The 19293-nt window shown below is 42.8% G+C and overlaps 1 protein-coding gene across 3 annotated transcripts in view; it reads left to right on the top strand.

The window, feature by feature from the left end:
* Positions 1-19293, top strand: part of SCN4A (sodium voltage-gated channel alpha subunit 4) — a 135707-nt gene that overhangs the window by 60129 nt on the left and 56285 nt on the right. For all 3 annotated transcript variants that reach the window (XM_089674631.1, XM_089674629.1, XM_089674630.1), the window contains exons 7-10: positions 4758-5045; positions 5171-5234; positions 9217-9358; positions 11418-11630. In XM_089674631.1, the coding sequence (XP_089530757.1) occupies positions 4758-5045; positions 5171-5234; positions 9217-9358; positions 11418-11630 (707 nt within the window). The remainder of the gene's footprint in view (positions 1-4757; positions 5046-5170; positions 5235-9216; positions 9359-11417; positions 11631-19293) is intronic.

The raw sequence follows: 19293 nt of genomic DNA, 5'->3' as shown, positions 1-19293 counted from the left end.
AAAACTGTCTCTAATGTGCTCATGCAAACTCAAAGAATCCCTGTCTCCTGAAGAGTGCTAGCTAGTGTAAATCTCTGAATATACCTGTCAGTGGTGACAATGTGTGTTACAGACGTGTATTCTAAAATCATAGTTACTATTCCTATTTCTCTGTAAAAAAAAAAAAAAAGTAGGCGGTGGCATTTTCAAGGATTAATTGCTCAGTTAACTAAACCAGTGACAATTGCTCTCAGCCTGTTGGCACTTAGATTGTGGTCCCGCAGGTTGGAAAATCTTTGTGTGGAGTGAGGCTGAGAGTGTCATTATTGCGAATCAGTGTCAGCACGGTGTGAGGTTGACCAGTCCTTGGTGAAAAGGGCAGTGGTCTGACCCACATTTATCACACTGTCCAATTCCTTTCTTCCCTGAGTGCACCCATAGCAATCCACTTGCTATGGAGGCACTCATGCAGGTGCACTCCTGAGCAGGGCTGACATGTTATTTGATTAAGCCCGATGGGGGGGCAGTGAAATTCAGTTAGTGGGGTGTGGCATATGGGAGCAGATTGACTTGGAGACGATCCTTGGATGAGCGTTACCTGGTTGACACACACACAATGTATGGCCCTGTTTTTTCTATTAGGTAACTTTATTTCCATGGATATTGCTTTGGAAGATAATGAATTTTTACCAAGGGTATACATTATTACGACTTTTACAATTTCGATGTATTATTTGTGATAATTGTTGTTTGATGGTTTAGACACGTTTTACACATTGTTATACCCTTTTAAGTAAAGCATGGAGGTAAATACAAATAAATATATAATCATATATTAATAAATATGTACCAACAATTACTGCTGGACTACCTCTGTGGCCAGTTGTTTTTTCCTTTTAAATTTATATGAAGGTCTCATTACACACTGGGCATTTTAAAAACACTGGTAGTGTTAGCTGTCGCGTTAAAGATATTTTTAAAAAAGCTTTTTTTAGCATTTTTGCATTGCCGTTTAACTACATTTTGCCCCGTTTAGCCACGTTTTTTCATGTTGTCGGTTTTTAGCACAAAAAAAAATATAAAAAACTTTGGCTCAATAACGCTGGTTTGCCGTGTTTTACCATGTATACCACCGTTAGAGTGTTTTTACAGTTAAAAAACTCTTCTTGAAACCTATTAGTTCTGGGGTTTTTTACAGCCAGAAAATGCCCCTGCCAAAAAATGCTGATTAAAGCCTATGGGGTTGACTTACTAAAGGCAAATAGGCTGTGCACTGCAAGTGCACTAAAATTGCAGTTGCTTTAGATCTGAAGGGAACATGCAAGGAAAATAAAAAAACTGAATTTTTGCTTGCACATGATTGGATGAAAGAAAACAGCAGAGCTCCCCCTCGGATATAAAGCAACTGCACTTGCAGTGCACAGTATATTTACCTTTAGTAAATCAACCCCTATGTGTGCATGGACACATAGGATAACATGCTGGGGAGTATACTGGCTGTAGAGAAAAATGCCAGGAGCCAAAAACAGCCGCTGTAAAAACACCCAGTGTGCATGAGGACTTAAAGTTTACTCTGAATGGGCTTCGATAAAGAGAAACTTATTTCAATTTCTCTTCCACAAGTACCAGCTTTTCAGTTCATAGTTGGAGGCCTAACCAAATGTCCAGAAGATTGGTGGATAAAACATGAACAAATATGTTCATGCTTTTGAGAATAATGGGTACGGAACAGGGGCGGACTGACAACTCATGGGGCCCCCGGGCAATAGGGGATCATGGGGCTCCTGTGTCCTTGCCCAAACTCAAAAAAGCCTATGAAAAAGAACCAGGGGCATCTCATGGGGCCCCCTACTGACCCCGGGCCCTTGGGCAGTGCCCGAGTTTCCAAATGGTCAGTCCGCCCCTGGTACAGAGCAGAAAAAGAAGCCCCAAATATTAGAGATAAGTGCTTCATACAAAATTGTTTCTCTATTGCTGATCGAGGGACACTCGAGGGAGGAATGGATGCAAGGACATAGAACACTGAAGGCCAGCCTCCTGGAACCTATAATCTGCCTCTGTAGTTACTAGTTTTGGTGGTGACTAATTAATGTCTTTGGTTTCTCTTTTGTTTTGTTTTTTTTTTCTGTTGGGTTGGTTCACCAGTGCTTAGATGTGCCTGTCCTTCTGGACTGCTTTTGGATAACCCTAGGTTCCTTACTATCAAGACTTGTCCCTCTATAGACAATAGAAAAATAGGATTTTTGTTCTTACCATAAAGTCCTTTTCTCAGAGTCCAATAAGGTTCCTCCTTCGCTCATGCTATCATTCTTTCTTTGGATTGCTTGCTACAACTAAGCAGGCGTGAGGAGGAGGGGTTATGATCTCTATGAGGCTGGCCTTCAGTTTTCTATGTGCATAGCATCCATTTCTACTGTAGGTGGCAGTATAAACCTAGTTTGCTTACTATCAAGCTTTGTCCCTCAATGTACTCTGAGAAAAGGTATCAACTCTTATTTCTAGTCACCATGGCTGAATAGTTGATGAGGTTTGCCAGATCCTATTATAATTATTTGTTATTGTTCTTCACATCCTAATATTTCTATCATTGATTACCTGATTTTATGTAGAAACATAGTCTTGTCCTTAAATGTCATTAATAAAGGACTTTGATATAGCAGGAAAGCTTTTGTCATTAAATTGTTAACAAAGAGCAGTCGGTCTCAGTTTCACAGATTCACACCTCCTGCGCGGGTGTCTCCAGTATCATTTACAGTGTGTTGATGTTTGTTTCCTTACTTCCCTGACCCCCAGTAACCCTACTCTTCTTGTTCATAACCCTTAATTAGATCATGTCCTTGTCCATTTTAGTTAGCAAAATGTCAAGAATTTCAAAGCCTTACATTGTAGCCATAGAGCACATACGCTTTGTCAGTGGGAATAGCTAAACAGGAAATCTGGGCTTAGTTTTTTTTCACCTATGGCTTTGCATCAGGGAGCCTTTCCAAATGTTTTGGCAATAGAGATGACCCATGGGAGCTAGCAACAATTAGGTCTGCCATCTAGTGTAAAGTCATGAAGACTAGAATATTCTGGAGCTGCATACAAGAAAATCTATGTGGCGCGTCCTTTTCTACTACGTGCATGTATAAAGCTAAACTTCAGGCAAACATCTAAATATTCAGATAATATATAAGTGGGGGGGGGGGGGGGGGCGGTTACCTGTTAAAACATTTCTGTCCATTCATTCCTGAGATTGAAGCATGTGTATCACACAGCAAAAACAGCAATAGTACCCTGATTTCTCTGTTACAGCTCAGGAATGCTAATCCGCTCCAACCCAACCTGTTATTTGGGCAGTCAGGGAGCAGCGACTAACTGATAAATTAATTTCGCTGCTCAATCTGCACAACTCCAGTCAGTATGTTCCCTTTCAGCACATTTGATTCTATTATGTATTTTATGTTTGCCTGGAGTTTGACTTTTAAGAGGCTGTGAGCTTTGGAAGCAGTGCTCAAAAAGGTAGACCAAGGACTAAGAAATAGTGCCAGTATTGGCAAAATATGTGATGGCTTTATCTTGGATGTATGCTACACCAGCCCTGCCTAGACGGTTTATTGTAAGCAGTGAATGTTTGAATTATCAAACATCATAACTTTGTTTAGCAGTTGATTTGTATTGTATTAGGGTCCTTTTGTTAAAGGTGATAGACAGTAGAGGGAAGGGATTTTTTTTAGGCAGCAGTAGACAAAGGTTCAAATAAGTTACCCTGTAAGGTCAAAACTCTGTGGACACCTAACCATTACACTTATACATACTTGTTGGACATGTCAATACCCAAAATGATGGATATTACTATGGAGCTAACACCATTCTTCTGGGAAGGTAGAAGAGTGTGTCTGAGAGAATTTGTGCCTAATCAGTCAAAAGACAATTTGTGAGGTCAGCAATCAATGCTGGACATAAAGACTTGGCTCGGTGTTGGAATTCCAGCTTATAGCAAAGGTGTGCTCACTAGGGTTGAGACCAGGGCTCCGTGCAGGCCACCCAGGTTGCTCCACACCAAACTTTCTTTATAGAACTGAGTTTGTGCATGGGCCTCAGTCATGCTAGAATAGAAATGGGGCTTCCTCAAACTGAAGCTCACAATTGTCTAAAAAGTCTTTGTATGCTGTAGAGTTAACTTCACTGGAAAAACATGAGCTCAATAATTTGGAGAGACATCTACATACTTATCACCATATAGTGCAGATGTGATGGCCAAGTGCCTACAAACTGTTGGCCATAAAGTGTATGTACCAAATGTGTTTTGTTAGGTGCATTGGCTACTAGTCCTTGGGATTTGTCTAGACCCATGGTGCCCAGCTTGTGACCCAGGGGCCACATGCAGCCCTTTGGCACTTTCTGTGTGACCCTTGAGACACTAATTTCTGTTTCCCTATAGCCCTGTTATAGTAGTGATTTCTAGCAATCTCATGTAATATGTCTCCAGTTTCTGACTGTCTCCAGAAACTCTTTAACATGTTCATAGAGTCTTAACAGTCTCCTGCAGCATGTCTGCACTCTCTGACCATCTCTTTTATCATGTTTTCAATCTTTGACCATCTCTTGTATTATGTCTGCAGTCTCTGACCATCTTTTGTAGATTTAGAGCTTGTAGTGTTAGAATTATCCTTTCTCATACTTTATAATTCTATAGCCTTTTGATGTCCAAGATTTTGCATAACAGGATTTGTTGTACAGTGATGAGATGCACTGATGTCATGACAATAACAAGTGTTTTACTCTTCCTGTTCTAGGCTTGAAGACCATTGTTGGCGCCCTTATTCAGTCAGTGAAAAAGTTGGCAGATGTCATGATTTTGACTGTCTTCTGTCTAGCCGTCTTTGCTTTGATTGGCCTTCAATTGTTTATGGGAAATCTGAGGCAAAAGTGTGTGCGTTGGCCACCAACGGAGGAGGCTTACGATTATTACAGAAATATAACAATAAGTTCTATGGAATTTGACAGCAACTCCACCTTGTATGACGACCCTGACATGTACGCCAATATCTCCGTAGACTGGGGTCCCTACCTCAATGATGAGTGTAAGGTTACAGCCAGATATTGTGGCTTACTGTATATCACTACTTTTTCATGGAAAATGCTGTTTGCATTGCTGGTCAATATGATGTGATAACTTATCATATTTTTCTCTTTCTTTTGCAAATAGCAAATTTTTACTTCTTAGATGGAGCACTTGATGCTCTTCTGTGTGGAAACAGCAGTGACAGTGGGTGAGTGATGTGTTTTTAACCTGTGATTGTAACTGCAAGCCTGGATAACTATGAGAAAAGAGAATTAAAAGCCAAGTTCACCTTTATTTATGTTCCTAATCATCTGCTTCTTATCCCTAGAGCTTCCCGAAGAGAGTGTGTGGGTTCAGCTACCCAATTTGCACAGCCACATTATTTATTCACAGAGATCTGTGGATGAATAAACTACAAAGCCTGTCAGCCACCACAGTAGATGCACTTATAGTTTCATTGGTCCACGAGTGTGGTAATCGGCACACTTATAGTCCACTGACACAACTTCCAACTTTCTTATGGAAAGCCGTACATAGGTATGGGCAGAAAGGTGGAGTAAGAGTCTATAGGAGCCTGACATTGCACCTGAAATCCACTGATCATGGGTGCAATGCTTTGCAGTCCTCTGTAAAAAAAAAAAAAAATAATAATAATAATCATAATAAATGCACATTTTTTTTCCAACAAAAACTTGCTCATTTATTATTTTGTCCAGGTGAACATAGCCTTTACGTGTATCTATAGCCAACTTTTGGATAATTACAAACCTTGCCAGTTTTGTTTCCATTGGGGAGATTTATATTTGCTTTTTTTCCTGTCAATAGAAGGAACCCCCTCTCAAACTGTGGTCACCTGAAAACTTGTCCACATTGGAGGATTTCCCCCCTATTCCTCTGTCGATGACAACTTAAAACTTTAGATTTTCCTTCACTGTTGACAATGATCATCATAAGAAACAGAGTGAATTTCCCTAATGAGGGCAAAGACAGCAAAAATCTTGGCCGGGATTTTAATCCAGTTGCAATGGAAAACAGAATAATTTTTATATACAATAGCATTATAAATGAGCCATGTTAGACTTTATAAACGTTTACAAAGGAAGAGTTTACAAAAGAAGAATTACTAGTCCATTTTTACAGCCCCATAGCAACCATTCAGCTTTAAAATTAATTGGCCAAGAAATAACTACAAATTGAATGACAGATACTTACCATCATTTTCCTTTCCTGACGAGCTCTGTGTCAGCACAGCTGGGTAAGGGCCCCACCCCCCATGCTTCCAGGACCCCATCTGCAACCTTGGCATTCTGTAACTAGTCCTACCATGTTGTGTGGGAATTGTGCTGACATGGAGCTTGTCAGGAAAGGAAGATTACGCTAAGTAATTTTCCGTTTTCCTGACAGCTACATGTCAGCACAGCTGGAAACTAACTAGCCACACAGGGGAGGGATAATGCTACGCACGCCTCAATTCTGGCTAAAAGCAGAAGCCAGGATGCCTCTGCCAAACTCAACTGTCATTAACACTGCTTCTATACAGTAATGAGCCATGAACGTATATATTGACCCCCACATAGCTGCCTTGCAGATAGTGTCTGGGAACACTCTGCCTGCTGCCAATCACAAGGTCGAGACCTTTCAGGAGGACAGTGATGTGATCCCCCTGGCACAGCCAACCCTTCCAACTTGTAGGCCAAGGAGATGAGCTTCACCAACCAAGAGTCAATAATCTTGTTGGAAGCCATGAAATTATTACACGCTCCACCTGGAATGACAAACAAGTGCTCCGACTTCCTGATGCCAAATGTCGCCTTGATGTAACAATTTAAAGCTTGGCCCACATCTGTTGGGTTAACTTCTTGGGTACACCCAGGAAGTCCACTTGTTTGTGTGATATGGACTCTGAAGGCCTCTGAGGCACGACCTTGAGCATCAGCATGAGTACCACCCTATTCGGGATGAGCGTACGAAAGGGTTCTTTAAACCCCAGAGCCGCTAATACAGACACTCTTCTGGTTGATGCAATTGACACCAGGAAAGCAGTTTTCAGCAAGAGGTACCACAGGGGGCCACTTTGATTGAAGGCATCTGATGCAAACAAGTCTAATGCCAATGGGAGATCCCACTTCACAAACAACAATCCTCTAGGTAGGTTCCAACGAAGTTGCAGCTTGAAGAACAATATCATTTAGTGTTGGATGCCCACTGTATGCCGGTGAAGGCAGAGATAGCTGAAATGTGGGCCCATAGTGTACTTACACATAAACCTAATTCAAGCCCCGCATGCAGAAACATCAGAATGTGACAGACTTATGAAGAGCTCAGTGTAAAACCTTGGTCAGCAGCAATCCTGTGAATTTATGTTATATTGTACTAGAGGCACTGTTAGTGCTGTTCTCCTTGCCTTCATAGGAGTATTCACAACCTTTACAGAGCACCCAAGATCTATTAGCATCTGCCCCTCAAGACCCAAACCATGATCTTGAGCCTGTTAGGTGTTGGATGAATGGGACCAGGGGTGGACTGACAACTCATGGGGCACCCGAGCAATAGGGGATCATGGGGTCCTTGTGTCCTGTCCCACACTCAAACCACACTCAAAAACCTATGAAAGGTACCAGGGGCATCTTATGGGGCCCCCTACTGACCCCAGGCCCTAGGGCAGTGCCCGAGTTCCCAAATGGTCAGTCCGCCCCTGAATGGGACTTTGGAGAAGATCCGATCTTACCAGCAGAGGGAGTGGATCCTTGACACTCATTAGGATGGGAAGAGGGTACCAAGTCAACTTCGACCAATCTGGGATCAGTAACTTGGTGTTGACTGGGGATGTGAACAGGTCTACCTCTGGAAGAGATTACCAAGCATGTTAGTTCTCAGAAGACTTGTGGCAGTCTGGATCATTCATTGTTGTCTGGGATTGTCCTGGACAAATTGTTTGCCTGAAGATTCTTCCGACCGGGCACATTGGCTGTAGATAGCTGCAGGATATTGACTTGGGCCAACTCTAGAATCAGAGAAACCTCTTTCAGCAGGGAGCCACTGAGTGCTCCCCCTTGTTTATGGATGTCTAACTTCACCAGGACAGGTCCACCCTGGATGAGGTGACTGAAGGCTAGGAGAGCCTAAAATTCTGTACTCAACTCCAGGATGTTAGACACGTTCTTGGACCCTTGAAAAAGGTCATTGGTTCTGAGCCCATTGCTCTGGAATTAGGGCTCTCCAGCTACTTTGCTGGTGTCTTACTGCACCACCAGCCACTAGGTCATCAGATAGGAAAGATTCTGCTTCTCCAACCACAAGTTTAGGCTTGCTTTTATACAGTGCTTAATCCATATATTCTGACCTATGTCCTCTGACAGCTACCAGTGTAGAAACCCGGCTTGAAAGGGGGGTGAGAGTTTAAATGAGCTTACCTGACCTGCTGGAGTGAAATGATTTATGCAGCCCAATTGTGCCTAGAGGAGACTCTGCTGGCACCGCTGCCCACTTCACATGGACCCAGCAGACCCCAGACAAGGCTGTTAGCTGTGATAAAAGCCGCCCCAAGGACCAGCAGCGGGGCTCCCTGGATTATGGGTCATTTAGCCTGTACACCAGGGACCGCGTTCAGCTGAAACCCACATGTATGGATGGACAGCCAGCCCTTTAGACCAGCCAGGTAAAGGAGCACACCTAGGTCCTGCACATGGGAGGAAAAAAGAGGAATGCCGAGGCTGCAGGTGGGTTCAAATTTATGACTTAGGTCCTGGAAGCATGGGGGGATGGGCCCTTACCCAGCTGTGCTGACATGGAGCTATCAGGAAACAGGATTTGCTACTGTTGATGTGTTTTTTTAAGGAGAAGACTCAAGGCTATTCATTCTTATCTCTTCTTCTATACTTGATAAGCCTGCAATGGTTCATTATTCCACCATGCTTGTCATGCTCATTTCTATGACTATGGCATTGGTCTTGCACTTGCTATAGTAAAATAAATGTATCTATGACTTTTAATTACCAGAAGGTATTCAGGGGCAGAAGCCTAGCATAGAGAACTCGAAGTGGACAGCAGGAAGCTACAAAATGTACAAATTGTAGTTGGTTTTTTTTTTCTTTATACTTATTCCTTTGGAAAAGACCTGTTAGAGAGGGCAGAGGCTGGCAAATGGAGAGCTAGCTAAAATAATTTACTCTGGTGCCTTTTATCAACAGGAAATGCCCAGAAAGCTTTGTATGTATGAAAACCGGAAGGAATCCCAATTATGGTTATACCAGCTATGACTCCTTCAACTGGGCTTTCTTGGCGCTGTTCAGGTTGATGACCCAAGACTACTGGGAGAACCTCTTCCAGCTGGTAGGCTTTTTCATTCCTCTGCAAGCTACACATGAGTAGATTATCACTTTCTGTTTGGAATAAATTTACGTATTTACAAAAAAAGATTTTCACACTTTGAAGGTAATGGAATACGTGAAATAAGTTGTAACACAAAACATAAATGAGAAAAAGCATGTGGCAGACAAATTTCACAGCATGAAATGGAGTTACTAGCATTATAGAATGTCTAAAGTAGTCCAATCTATACAAAACTTGAAAGTCTGCCAAACACACGTTATGCACCCGTTTATGAGAATGCTAATTGAATTCTATCCATAGACCAGTATGTTAAAGTCTCAGTGGATGATCAGTAAAAAAGTCAAAATCAGGGCTGTGTGCCAGGATGAAGATTAGATTTGCTCAGCAGGTAGGCTATGTCCTCTGAGAAAGTGTAATTGGCAGCTGCTGAGAAGGTGATGATTGTTTGAATGCCATCACATGGCCAAGCTTTTAGGTTTGGCTTAAGCTAGGGTTGGGGAAAATTATTTTAGGGCATATGAAAAGTGATTTAGTATATTTAGACTGTTAAAACACATTTATGGTAGATATGAGAAAGAGGGGAGAAATTTGATTGTAAAAGCATTAAACAGGTCTGGGTATTAGGCTGCAACTTTGCAGACTGTTACTTGACTCTTTCAGCCATAACTACTGTCCAGTACCATGAACTGCAGTTATCCAACTCTCAGAATGATACTAGGTTTGAGGAAGGGCACACCTGTACAACATCAAGTGAAACAAGCTGTAGTAGAGAACAAAAAAACAGCGCACCAACCTTGTGCATTACCTCAGTAAACAATTAGTAGATTTATTGATTTAAGAGATATACTCACAAAAATAGCAATATAAAAGGCATAAAGGATCCAAAATCGAATAAGTGGATTAGGAGACATGTGCGAATCCCATCGAAAGGGGAGACTCTCAGGGTGAACTGATGCGTTTCGAAGGGGGGGGGGGGTCAGAGCTCTGATGAAGAAGGGACCCCCTTCTAAACGCGTCAGATTCACCCTGAGAGCAGGGGCGGACTGACCATTTGGAAACTCAGGCACTGCCCGAGGGCCCAGGGTCAGTAGGGGGCCCCATGAGATGCCCCTGGTACCTTTTTTCATAGGCTTTTTTGAGTTTGGGCAAGGACACAGGGGCCCCATTATCCCCTATTTCCCGGGGGCCCCATGAGTTGTCAGTCCGCCCCTGCCTGAGAGTCTCCCCTTTCGATGGGATTTGTACGCGTCTCCTAATCCAATGATTCGATTTTGGATCCTATATGCCTTTTATATTGCTATTTTTGTGAGTATATCTCTTAAATCAATAAATCTACTAATTGCTTACTGAGGTAATGCGCAAGGTTGGTGCGATCTGTTTTTTTGTTCTCTACAACAGTTTGTATCAAGCTTCCCCAGCTTCGTATTGGAGCTACACAACCTTTGATCAGTCTTGAACGAACTTCCATGTATCCTAGTATATATTGGCCTATCAGCCCTCGACTGATCTGGGTCCCTGAGCGCAGGTGGTGTTGTATCAGTGTCTACTCAAGTGAAACAATGTCAAGGCTATGAATATCCAAGTACTGGTAGGTACAGGGTGGTTTGTTCATTCCAGCTGTATAGTATTTTGCAAGCTGAGCAAAATAAAAATCTTATCAGTGTATGACCAGCCTATGAGAACAATTTGAAGAACTTTAGTGCTCCTGTTGTGAGCTTTCAAAATGTTCCACGGTGCCTGCAGCTACAGAGGTCAGTTATTATTTTAAAGCTCATGTACTGCGTGTTAACAATATGCTAACATTTCAATGTCCATAGCTTGACCACAGGTTCACTTTAAGGCTGTTACTTGCCTGCTGTGAAACTAGAACTTGCTCTAGGAGTCAGAAGATGGCAGCTTACAGCAACCACACGTAAACAACAATAGAGAGGTTTCCTTTATAAACAAAGTATTGTGATGTTACTTTGCAAACACTTTCCTGAAGGGGAACAAAGTTTAAATATGTAATTGTAATGGGTGAAATGTTTCTGACATATGTCTTTCTACTTTCCTTTTCCAGACTCTTAGAGCAGCTGGAAAGACTTACATGGTTTTCTTTGTGGTTGTCATTTTCCTGGGGTCATTCTACCTGATAAACCTTATCCTGGCTGTAGTAGCCATGGCTTACGCTGAGCAGAATGAAGCCACCATTCAAGAAGCCTTAGAAAAGGAAAAGGAATTCCACGATATGCTGGAACAGCTGAAGAAACATCAGGAAGAGCAGGGTCGGAGGGTCAGTATCTGGAACAGCTACTAGGTACCACTATGACATAAAGGCAAAGTTTAAGGTTCTGAGAGTTAGCACTTGGTCACGACAAGCTTGTCCATTTATATTAGTCTAGTTTTATGTGGACCTAAATAACTTTTTTTTTTACATTTATTTAGAATTTTTTATTTAATTACTGTATAAAATAAAAATATAAAGCAGAGCAATGCACACCCCATACAGAGGAGAATTGGGAGTTTTTGGCCCGAGGAGACAGACATCCCAGCTAATCCTTTCATAATTGGTGACAGTTTCTTATGGGCTGAAGAAAATGCAGATCTCAGAGGGTTGATTTACTAAAACTGGAGAGTACAAAATCTGGTACAGCTGTTCATGGTAGCCAATCAGCTTCCAACTTCAGCTTGTTCAATTAGGGTTTAACAAAATAAAACTTGAAGCTTTGTATTCTCCAGTTTTAGTAAAGGAACCCCAATGTGTGCCATGGTTTTGCAATAATTGGAGGGCATGGCAAAGTATTGTATAGAGAGTATTATTTGACACACCCTTTTGCATAAGTATACCATAAATGCTATGAAAGGGGGTGGTAAATTTTGAAGTACTTTTATGAGATGAACAGGATGTTTGCCAAATGTCGAGAGACACAAAATAAGATGCTGGACAACTTTTCCATGCTAGTGACTACAGAATTGAGCAGGCAACAGGTACTGTACTTTTTTTTCATTATGTTTCTGATGTCTCAACGAGAAAGTTGCACTGGTCCAGGAGGGCAAATACTCCCTGCTCACAGCCTTACCACACGCATAGCATCAGTTCTCTTCTTGAGCATACTGTATGTGATTGATTAAAAACAGTTAATGTTACTATACCCACAACAGTAAAATCAGTCTGTATATGCAGTAAAACATGCTTGTTATACTCACTGTGGAACCTAAGGGGTTAATCATTCACATTGTGTAAAAAGGCTGTTTGATCCTGTAGTCTCTGATCCCCCCCCTTCTTCCACAGTCTCCAATCCATCTGCTGATAGTACAGAACCCTAGGGGATACTCTGCACATGCTCAATTTGGTGTGTATTGCTATAGAGTTTTTTTTTTTTTCTTTGAGAGGGTGCATGTCCACACAGGGCCAATCAGCACTGGCCGGACAGAGGGTCAGGGGCCATGCAGCCTCATAGGACAGTCATAGCAGAATGAAAACGCCTCCTAAAAGATTAACCAGTGCTCGGCCACAGACTGATAGAAGTCACAAGACTGCTATATACTGCTGATGATAAAGGTGTTTAGCAGTTTCTATTTACTAAAATAATTGCATTTCCATGTTCTGTGTACTGTGGGAGACCAGATATAGTGAATGCAGGGTCCGGGGAGACCAGATATAGTGAATGCAGGGTCCGGGGAGACCAGATACAGTGAATGCAGGGTCCGGGGAGACCAGATATAGTGAATGCGGGGTCCGGGGAGACCGGATATAGTGAATGCAGGGTCCGGGGAGACCAGATTTAGTGAATGCAGGGTCCTGGGTTTAGTATAACTTTAGGTATTAGTTAAAATTGACCTTATTTAAAGCAATACCAAAGGTTCATTTTTTTTTTTTGTAAAATAACAAACATGTTATGCTTGCCTGCTGTGTGCAGTGGTTTTGCACAGAGCAGCCTGGATCCTCCTCTTCTTGGGTCCCCCGCAGGCTCTCTTGGCTTCTCCTTTCTATTGGGTGCCCCCACAGCAAGCAGCTTGCTATGGCTGCACCCACTGCTCTGTGTGTCCTTACACACACAGAACTGTGGCTTGGCTCCTCCCCCTCTCTCTCCTCATTGGCTGACTGACTTGACATCAGAGGGAGCCAGTGGCTCCTGCTTGCTTTCTCAGCCAATGAGGTGGCAGAGACCCGGGACAGCCAAGGCTGTTGTGCACACTGATGGATCGCGATGGGGCTCAGGTACGTATTCTGGGGGCTGGGGGCACTGCTGCATGAAGGTAAAAAACCTTGAGCCTTTACAACCACAATAAAAGATATTGTATTGGTATAATTTACATTGCCTTGTCAGCTTCTGTAGCATGAATTAGATGTGTGAAAAGTGACTTGTGTTGTGCTTTTTGGTGAAAAACACTGGGTTACATTATTATACAGGATTTATATAGCACCAACAGTTTGCTCAGCGCTTTACAATATAAGGGAGACAGTACAATTACAATACATTTCAGTACAGAAGGAAAAGGAGGGCCCTGCTCGTGGAGCTTACAATCTAAAGGAAGGGGGAGGTGATACAAAAGGTGATAGCTGCGGTGGATGATCTGGCGGAGGTGATTCAAGTACAGTTCTTAGGTGGAGGTGGGGTAGGCTTCCCTGAAGAAATTAGTTTTCAAAGATCGCCTAAAGGCACACAGGGTGGGGGCTGACCGGACATGCTGTGGTAGGGAGTTCCAGAGGATAGGGGGGCACTGGAGAAGTCCTGGAGGCGGGTGTGGGAGGAGGTGATGAGGGAGCTAGAGAGGAGGATATCATGGGAGGAGCGGAGTGGGTGAATTGGGCGGTATCTGTGGATGAGGTTGGTGATGTAGCTAGGGGCAGTGTTACATGCAGTGTTTTGTTGTGTTCATCTTGGGTTTTAAAGAATGCAAAAACTAAGACAGCCAGTTACAGTAGAAATTTATTTCATCTTTAGCAAGGGCAGGAAAGAAGCTGCTGATAGCATCTCTAAAGTTTAGTGAGACATTAGAGATGAGAAAGTACAAAAACAGGGGCATATGGTTTCCTCCCACACTCCAAAGACATGCTGGTAGGTTAATTGGCTCCTGTCTAAATTGTCCCTAGTATGTGTATGTTTGAATGTAAGTTAGGGACTTTATATTGTACGCCCCTTGAGGGTTAGGGACTGATGTGAATGTACAATATATATATAAAGCACGGCATACATTGATGGCACTATATAAGTACCTGAAATAAATAAATAATATGTTTATCTTGGTACCTGAAAATTAGTGTAACTAATATCAGTTTTGAATGGAGTGTCTGTGTCCTTGCTGGGACGATTCACCCTTTTTTTTGTCTTGATAAGTATCGTCACTTATAAGACTTCATGTACATAAGCAGCTCCTAAACTCAACTCCATAAGAGCCTATGTGTCCATGTACACATAGGCTTTTAGCCGAGTTTAGGAGCTGCCACATTTAGGTGAGGTTAAACCTCAGGATAGGACCGTTTTGACCGCCGACCATGGGAAAATGCAAAACGCAGCAAAAATGCGGTACTGTGGTTGCCGCTTTTTGCAGCGATATGCGGTTTCCCGCTGCCGGCAATTAGGGTAGGCTTGTGTAAATGGAGCCTTTCAAAATAACAAACAAGTGTGTCAATGTTCCACTTTTGGGTTCACAACTATCTAGAAGAGGATTTCCCTCACTTTAAACAGATTTCCTCTCATTTCCTGTTGTGTCTATAGGGCAGGAGGTAAAGGGAAATCTCCCCAGTAGCACACAGGTGACAAACTTAAAAATGGAAAATTGAATGACAGATATTTACTGTAATTTTCCTTTCCTGACGAGCTCCACGTCAGCACAGCTGAGTAAGGTCCCCATCCCCCCATGCTTCCAAGAACTAACTAATAAATTTGAGCCCATCTGCAGCCTCAGCATTCTGTAACTAGTCCTACTAAGTTGAGTGGGAATTGTACTGACATGGAGCTCATCAGGAAAGGAAAATTACGGTAATTATCTGTCATTCAATTTTCTGTTTTCCTGACAGCGTCACATCAGCACAGCTGGGAACTAACTAGCCAAAAAAGAGGAGGGATAATGCTACGCACTCCTCAATTTTGGCTAACAAGCAGAAGCCAGGATGCCTCTGCCAAACTCAACTGTCATTCAAACTGCTTCTATACAATAATGAGCCATGAACATATATATTGACCCCCACGCAGCTGCCTTGCAGATAGTGCCTAGGAACACTCAACCTGCTGCCGCCCACAAAGTCGAGACCCTTCGAGTGGACAGTGAACTGATCCTCCTGGTACAGCCAACCCTTTCAACTTGTAGGCCAAGGAGATGAGCTTAACCAAGCAGGAGGCAATAATCTTGTTGGAAGCTGTAAAATTATTACAATAAGCTTGAGCCTGTCAGGTGTTGGACAAATGGGAGTTTGGCGATCCGATCTTACCGGCAGAGGGAGTGGATCCTTGGCACTCATTAGGAGGAGCAGAGGGTACCAAAGCCCCTTCAACCAATCTGGGATCACCACCAAAACTATCTCCTTCCCTTGCCACAGCCTCAGCAGGGAGTTGAGAATCAGAGGGAGAGGCAGAAAGGCATAAGCTGTCCTGGAAATCCACTCTGCGATCAGCACCTCCACCTCGATTGCTTGTGGATGCTGGACCCTGGAATAGAAAGCAACTTGGTGTTGACTGGGGATGTGAACAGGTCTACCTCTGGAAGAGATTACCAAGCCTGTTAGTTCTCAAGACTTGCGGCAGTCTGGACCATTCATTGTTGTCCAGGATTGTCCTGGACAAATTGTTTGCCTAAAGATTCTTCCGACCAGGCACATAGGCAGCATATAGCTGCAGGATATTGGCCAACTCTAGAATCAGAGAAACCTCCTTCAAGAGGGAGTGCCCCCTTGTTTCCAGATGTAGGCCACAGTCGTTGTGCTGTCTAAATTCACCAGGACAGGTCCACCCTGGATGAGGTCACTGAAGGCTAGGAGAGCCTGAAATTCCATTCTTAACTCCTACTTTGCTGAGGTCTAACTGCACCACCAGCCACTAGGTCGTCAGATGGTAATGACATCGCAGAAGATTCTGCTTCTCCAACCACAAGTTTATGCTTGCCTTCATACAGGGCGTAATCTATATCTCTGACTTAGGCCCTCTAACTACTACCAGTCCAGAAACCCAACTTGATTTTTTTTTTGAGAAACTGGAGAGCATAAACAAATATAAAAGGATGTCCTATATTCCAACAGGGAATGCTGGCTACAGCAGTCATCCACAGGCAACTCTTCTACCTTCTCTGGGAATGCTAGTCTTTTGAGGGGGTTGGCATAATGGCACAATAGTAAAGGAAACACGAGAAGCCACCAACAGGTTAAAGCCATGTGTGAACAGACAAAGTATGGCTTTGTGCACCTGTTATGCAGAGTACTGTCTGTGGAGGAGCTCAGTGTATGCACAGTAGCTACTGGGAGCAAGGCACAACAATACCTAAATATGCAGCATTCATTTGGATACAAAGCATTTTAAATTAAGCTCACCCAATCTCTGCCATCCAACTGCAAACACTGGCACTGCGTGGGTTTGTGCGTTCCTAGGGGAGATTCTGCTAAAACTGCTGCCCACTTCTCATAGACCCCAGGCAATGCTGTTAGCTGTGATAAAAGCCGCCCTGAGGACCAGCAGCAGGACTCCCTGGATCATGGGTCATTTAGCCTTTACACCAGAGACCGCATCCAGCTGAAACCCACACGCGTGGGCGGACAGACAGCCCTTTAGACCAGCCAGGTAGAGGAGCACACCTAGGTCCTGCACATGGGAGGAAAAAAGAGAAACGCTGAGGCTTCATGTGGGCTCAAATTTATTAGTTAGGTCCTGGAAACATAGGGGTCAGCTTTGCTGATGTGGAGCTGTCAGAAAAAAAATGTTACTTTGCATGATGGCGCCAGTCATTAAAAAAAAAAAATGCTTGTATTGAGTTGACTAGTGGTTGTTCAAATTTTTATGGCAGTGCCCGAGTTTCCAAATGGTCAGTCCACCCCTGGCTGTGTTGTGTGTGAACATGGACTTTGCCAAGGCACACCATTCATTTGAATAGCCTAACAAGGCACCACAATGCAGTCAAAATCAGACATGCACCTTTTTTTTTTTCCAACACCGCACACCACAAATCATGGCATATGTACTGCAGTGCAGGTGCATTATATTAGTGCATTGAGGTGCCTTACTGTGTATTGCATGATTGTGTGGTACAATATGTTTTACTGCAACACTTAGGTGTTAATGTACACTGTTGGGGTTTTTCACTTATTGGCTTTAGTCTGCAAATCACTGATTCTGCTTATGTCTGGGCAGCCCCTTTCCCATTTTGTAAATGTAATTTTATTAACATTGCATGCTATGTCTGTAAATGTTTCACTACAGTATGGTCACTTGTAAATGTTTGACCTGATCTAGTAAAAGCTGAAAATTAGGCAGGTGAAGTCATTAAACTTTACTGAATTCACTGGTAGGATTTTACAAGATTTGTTTATGTGAAAAGTAGCTTTGTGGGTGATCAACATCTATTTTTCTTGTAATCTGGCTGTTGGTGACAGTACATTGTCTGCTTTGTATTTTGGATGACTTCATGTGCTAATAAATCAAATCAGATTATGGAAAAATTCCTGCGTTAGAAGTAGAGCTTTTACAGGAAAAATGTTTGAAAGGAAAGTATCTGTATCTCCAAAGGAACCAATCCAATTTCTACTTTTAATATCTTATCCACAGTAGAAACACGGTAGAGTTTGTAAAGCGCTGCGTAAATTGACAGCGCTATATAAGAACCTGAAATAAAAATAATAAACTTACTGGTAACGTATATCTAAACACATTTTTTTATAGGAGTAGGAATGGGTGGCTTTATGGGTCCTTGCTGGGGGGATTGATCCTCTCTATCCTGTTGACCCCTGTCACCAAGACGAACAGTAATAGGAAATCAAAAATTTGCGCTGATCCTCCAAGAAAAGTTCTGTATGGAGTCCACAAGAGGCAGTTTGGTTCTCTGAATATCATTTTTTCCCCTATGAAGCCTGTGAGCTGTCACTACAGGGAACAATTTTAATTCCGGGATTTAAACTGTAGACTGGAAGTGTAAATCAGTATGTGATCTGTAGGAAATTTTAAAGATAACAGTCATAATTAGATGTTTAGAGGGATGATCATCATGACAAAGAAAGATGAGCGTTCAGGAATTCATTGATAGTATTTGTGATATGGGCACTCAGGATGACAGCCAGCCAAATGTAAAAGTTAGAGTCTGTATTGAACTTGCAAACAGTCAAGAAAACAAAACCGTTTTCTTCAACAAACACAAAATAGTCCATAATTCTGGAACAATTGGAAAACAGGAGAATGGCTCACTGCCACAATACCAGTCTCACACTGAGGTTTGGGATTTCCCATCTGCTTTGGGGTTCCCACAGAGGAGGCATTCGCAGTTCAACAACCTTGGCTCAGTCCCAAGCAAGTCCATCCTGCTCACTCAGGTGTATCCTGCCCTATCCTTGAGAGACAGGTGCTGACTGTTCCCTCTTCCCTTTCTGGACACTGATGCACACAGGTTAACCCCTTCAGGCTCTTCCCTCCCAAAGCTATTTGAACTTTTAAATTGTAAGCTCCAAGGATCAGGCCCTCCTAACCCTTTTGTATTGAACTGTATTGTTGATGTATTGTCTCCCGTTATATTGTAAAGCGCTGAGCAAACTGTTGGCGCTATGTAAATCCTGTATAATAATAATAACCTCCACAATTCTGGGTCCCTACTAAGGACGTGGTAATGCAAAAAGTACTAAAAAAACAGTCCTCTCCTCTACAGACGGACTATACTGGAAACCCTCACCCTGCATGGGTGTGAACCCCAGAATACTCAACATTGCCTTCAAATCATCTCCGTTAAAGCTACCACAATCCAAATAGTGGGCAAATATA

Source organism: Staurois parvus, unplaced genomic scaffold (assembly GCF_062004578.1).
Source record: "Staurois parvus isolate SC_StPar_1 unplaced genomic scaffold, SC_StPar_1.0 ptg000151l, whole genome shotgun sequence".
Taxonomy (NCBI): domain Eukaryota; kingdom Metazoa; phylum Chordata; class Amphibia; order Anura; family Ranidae; genus Staurois; species Staurois parvus.
Note: the sequence above shows the minus strand (reverse complement) of the source record. Positions and strands in the feature narration are given on the sequence as shown.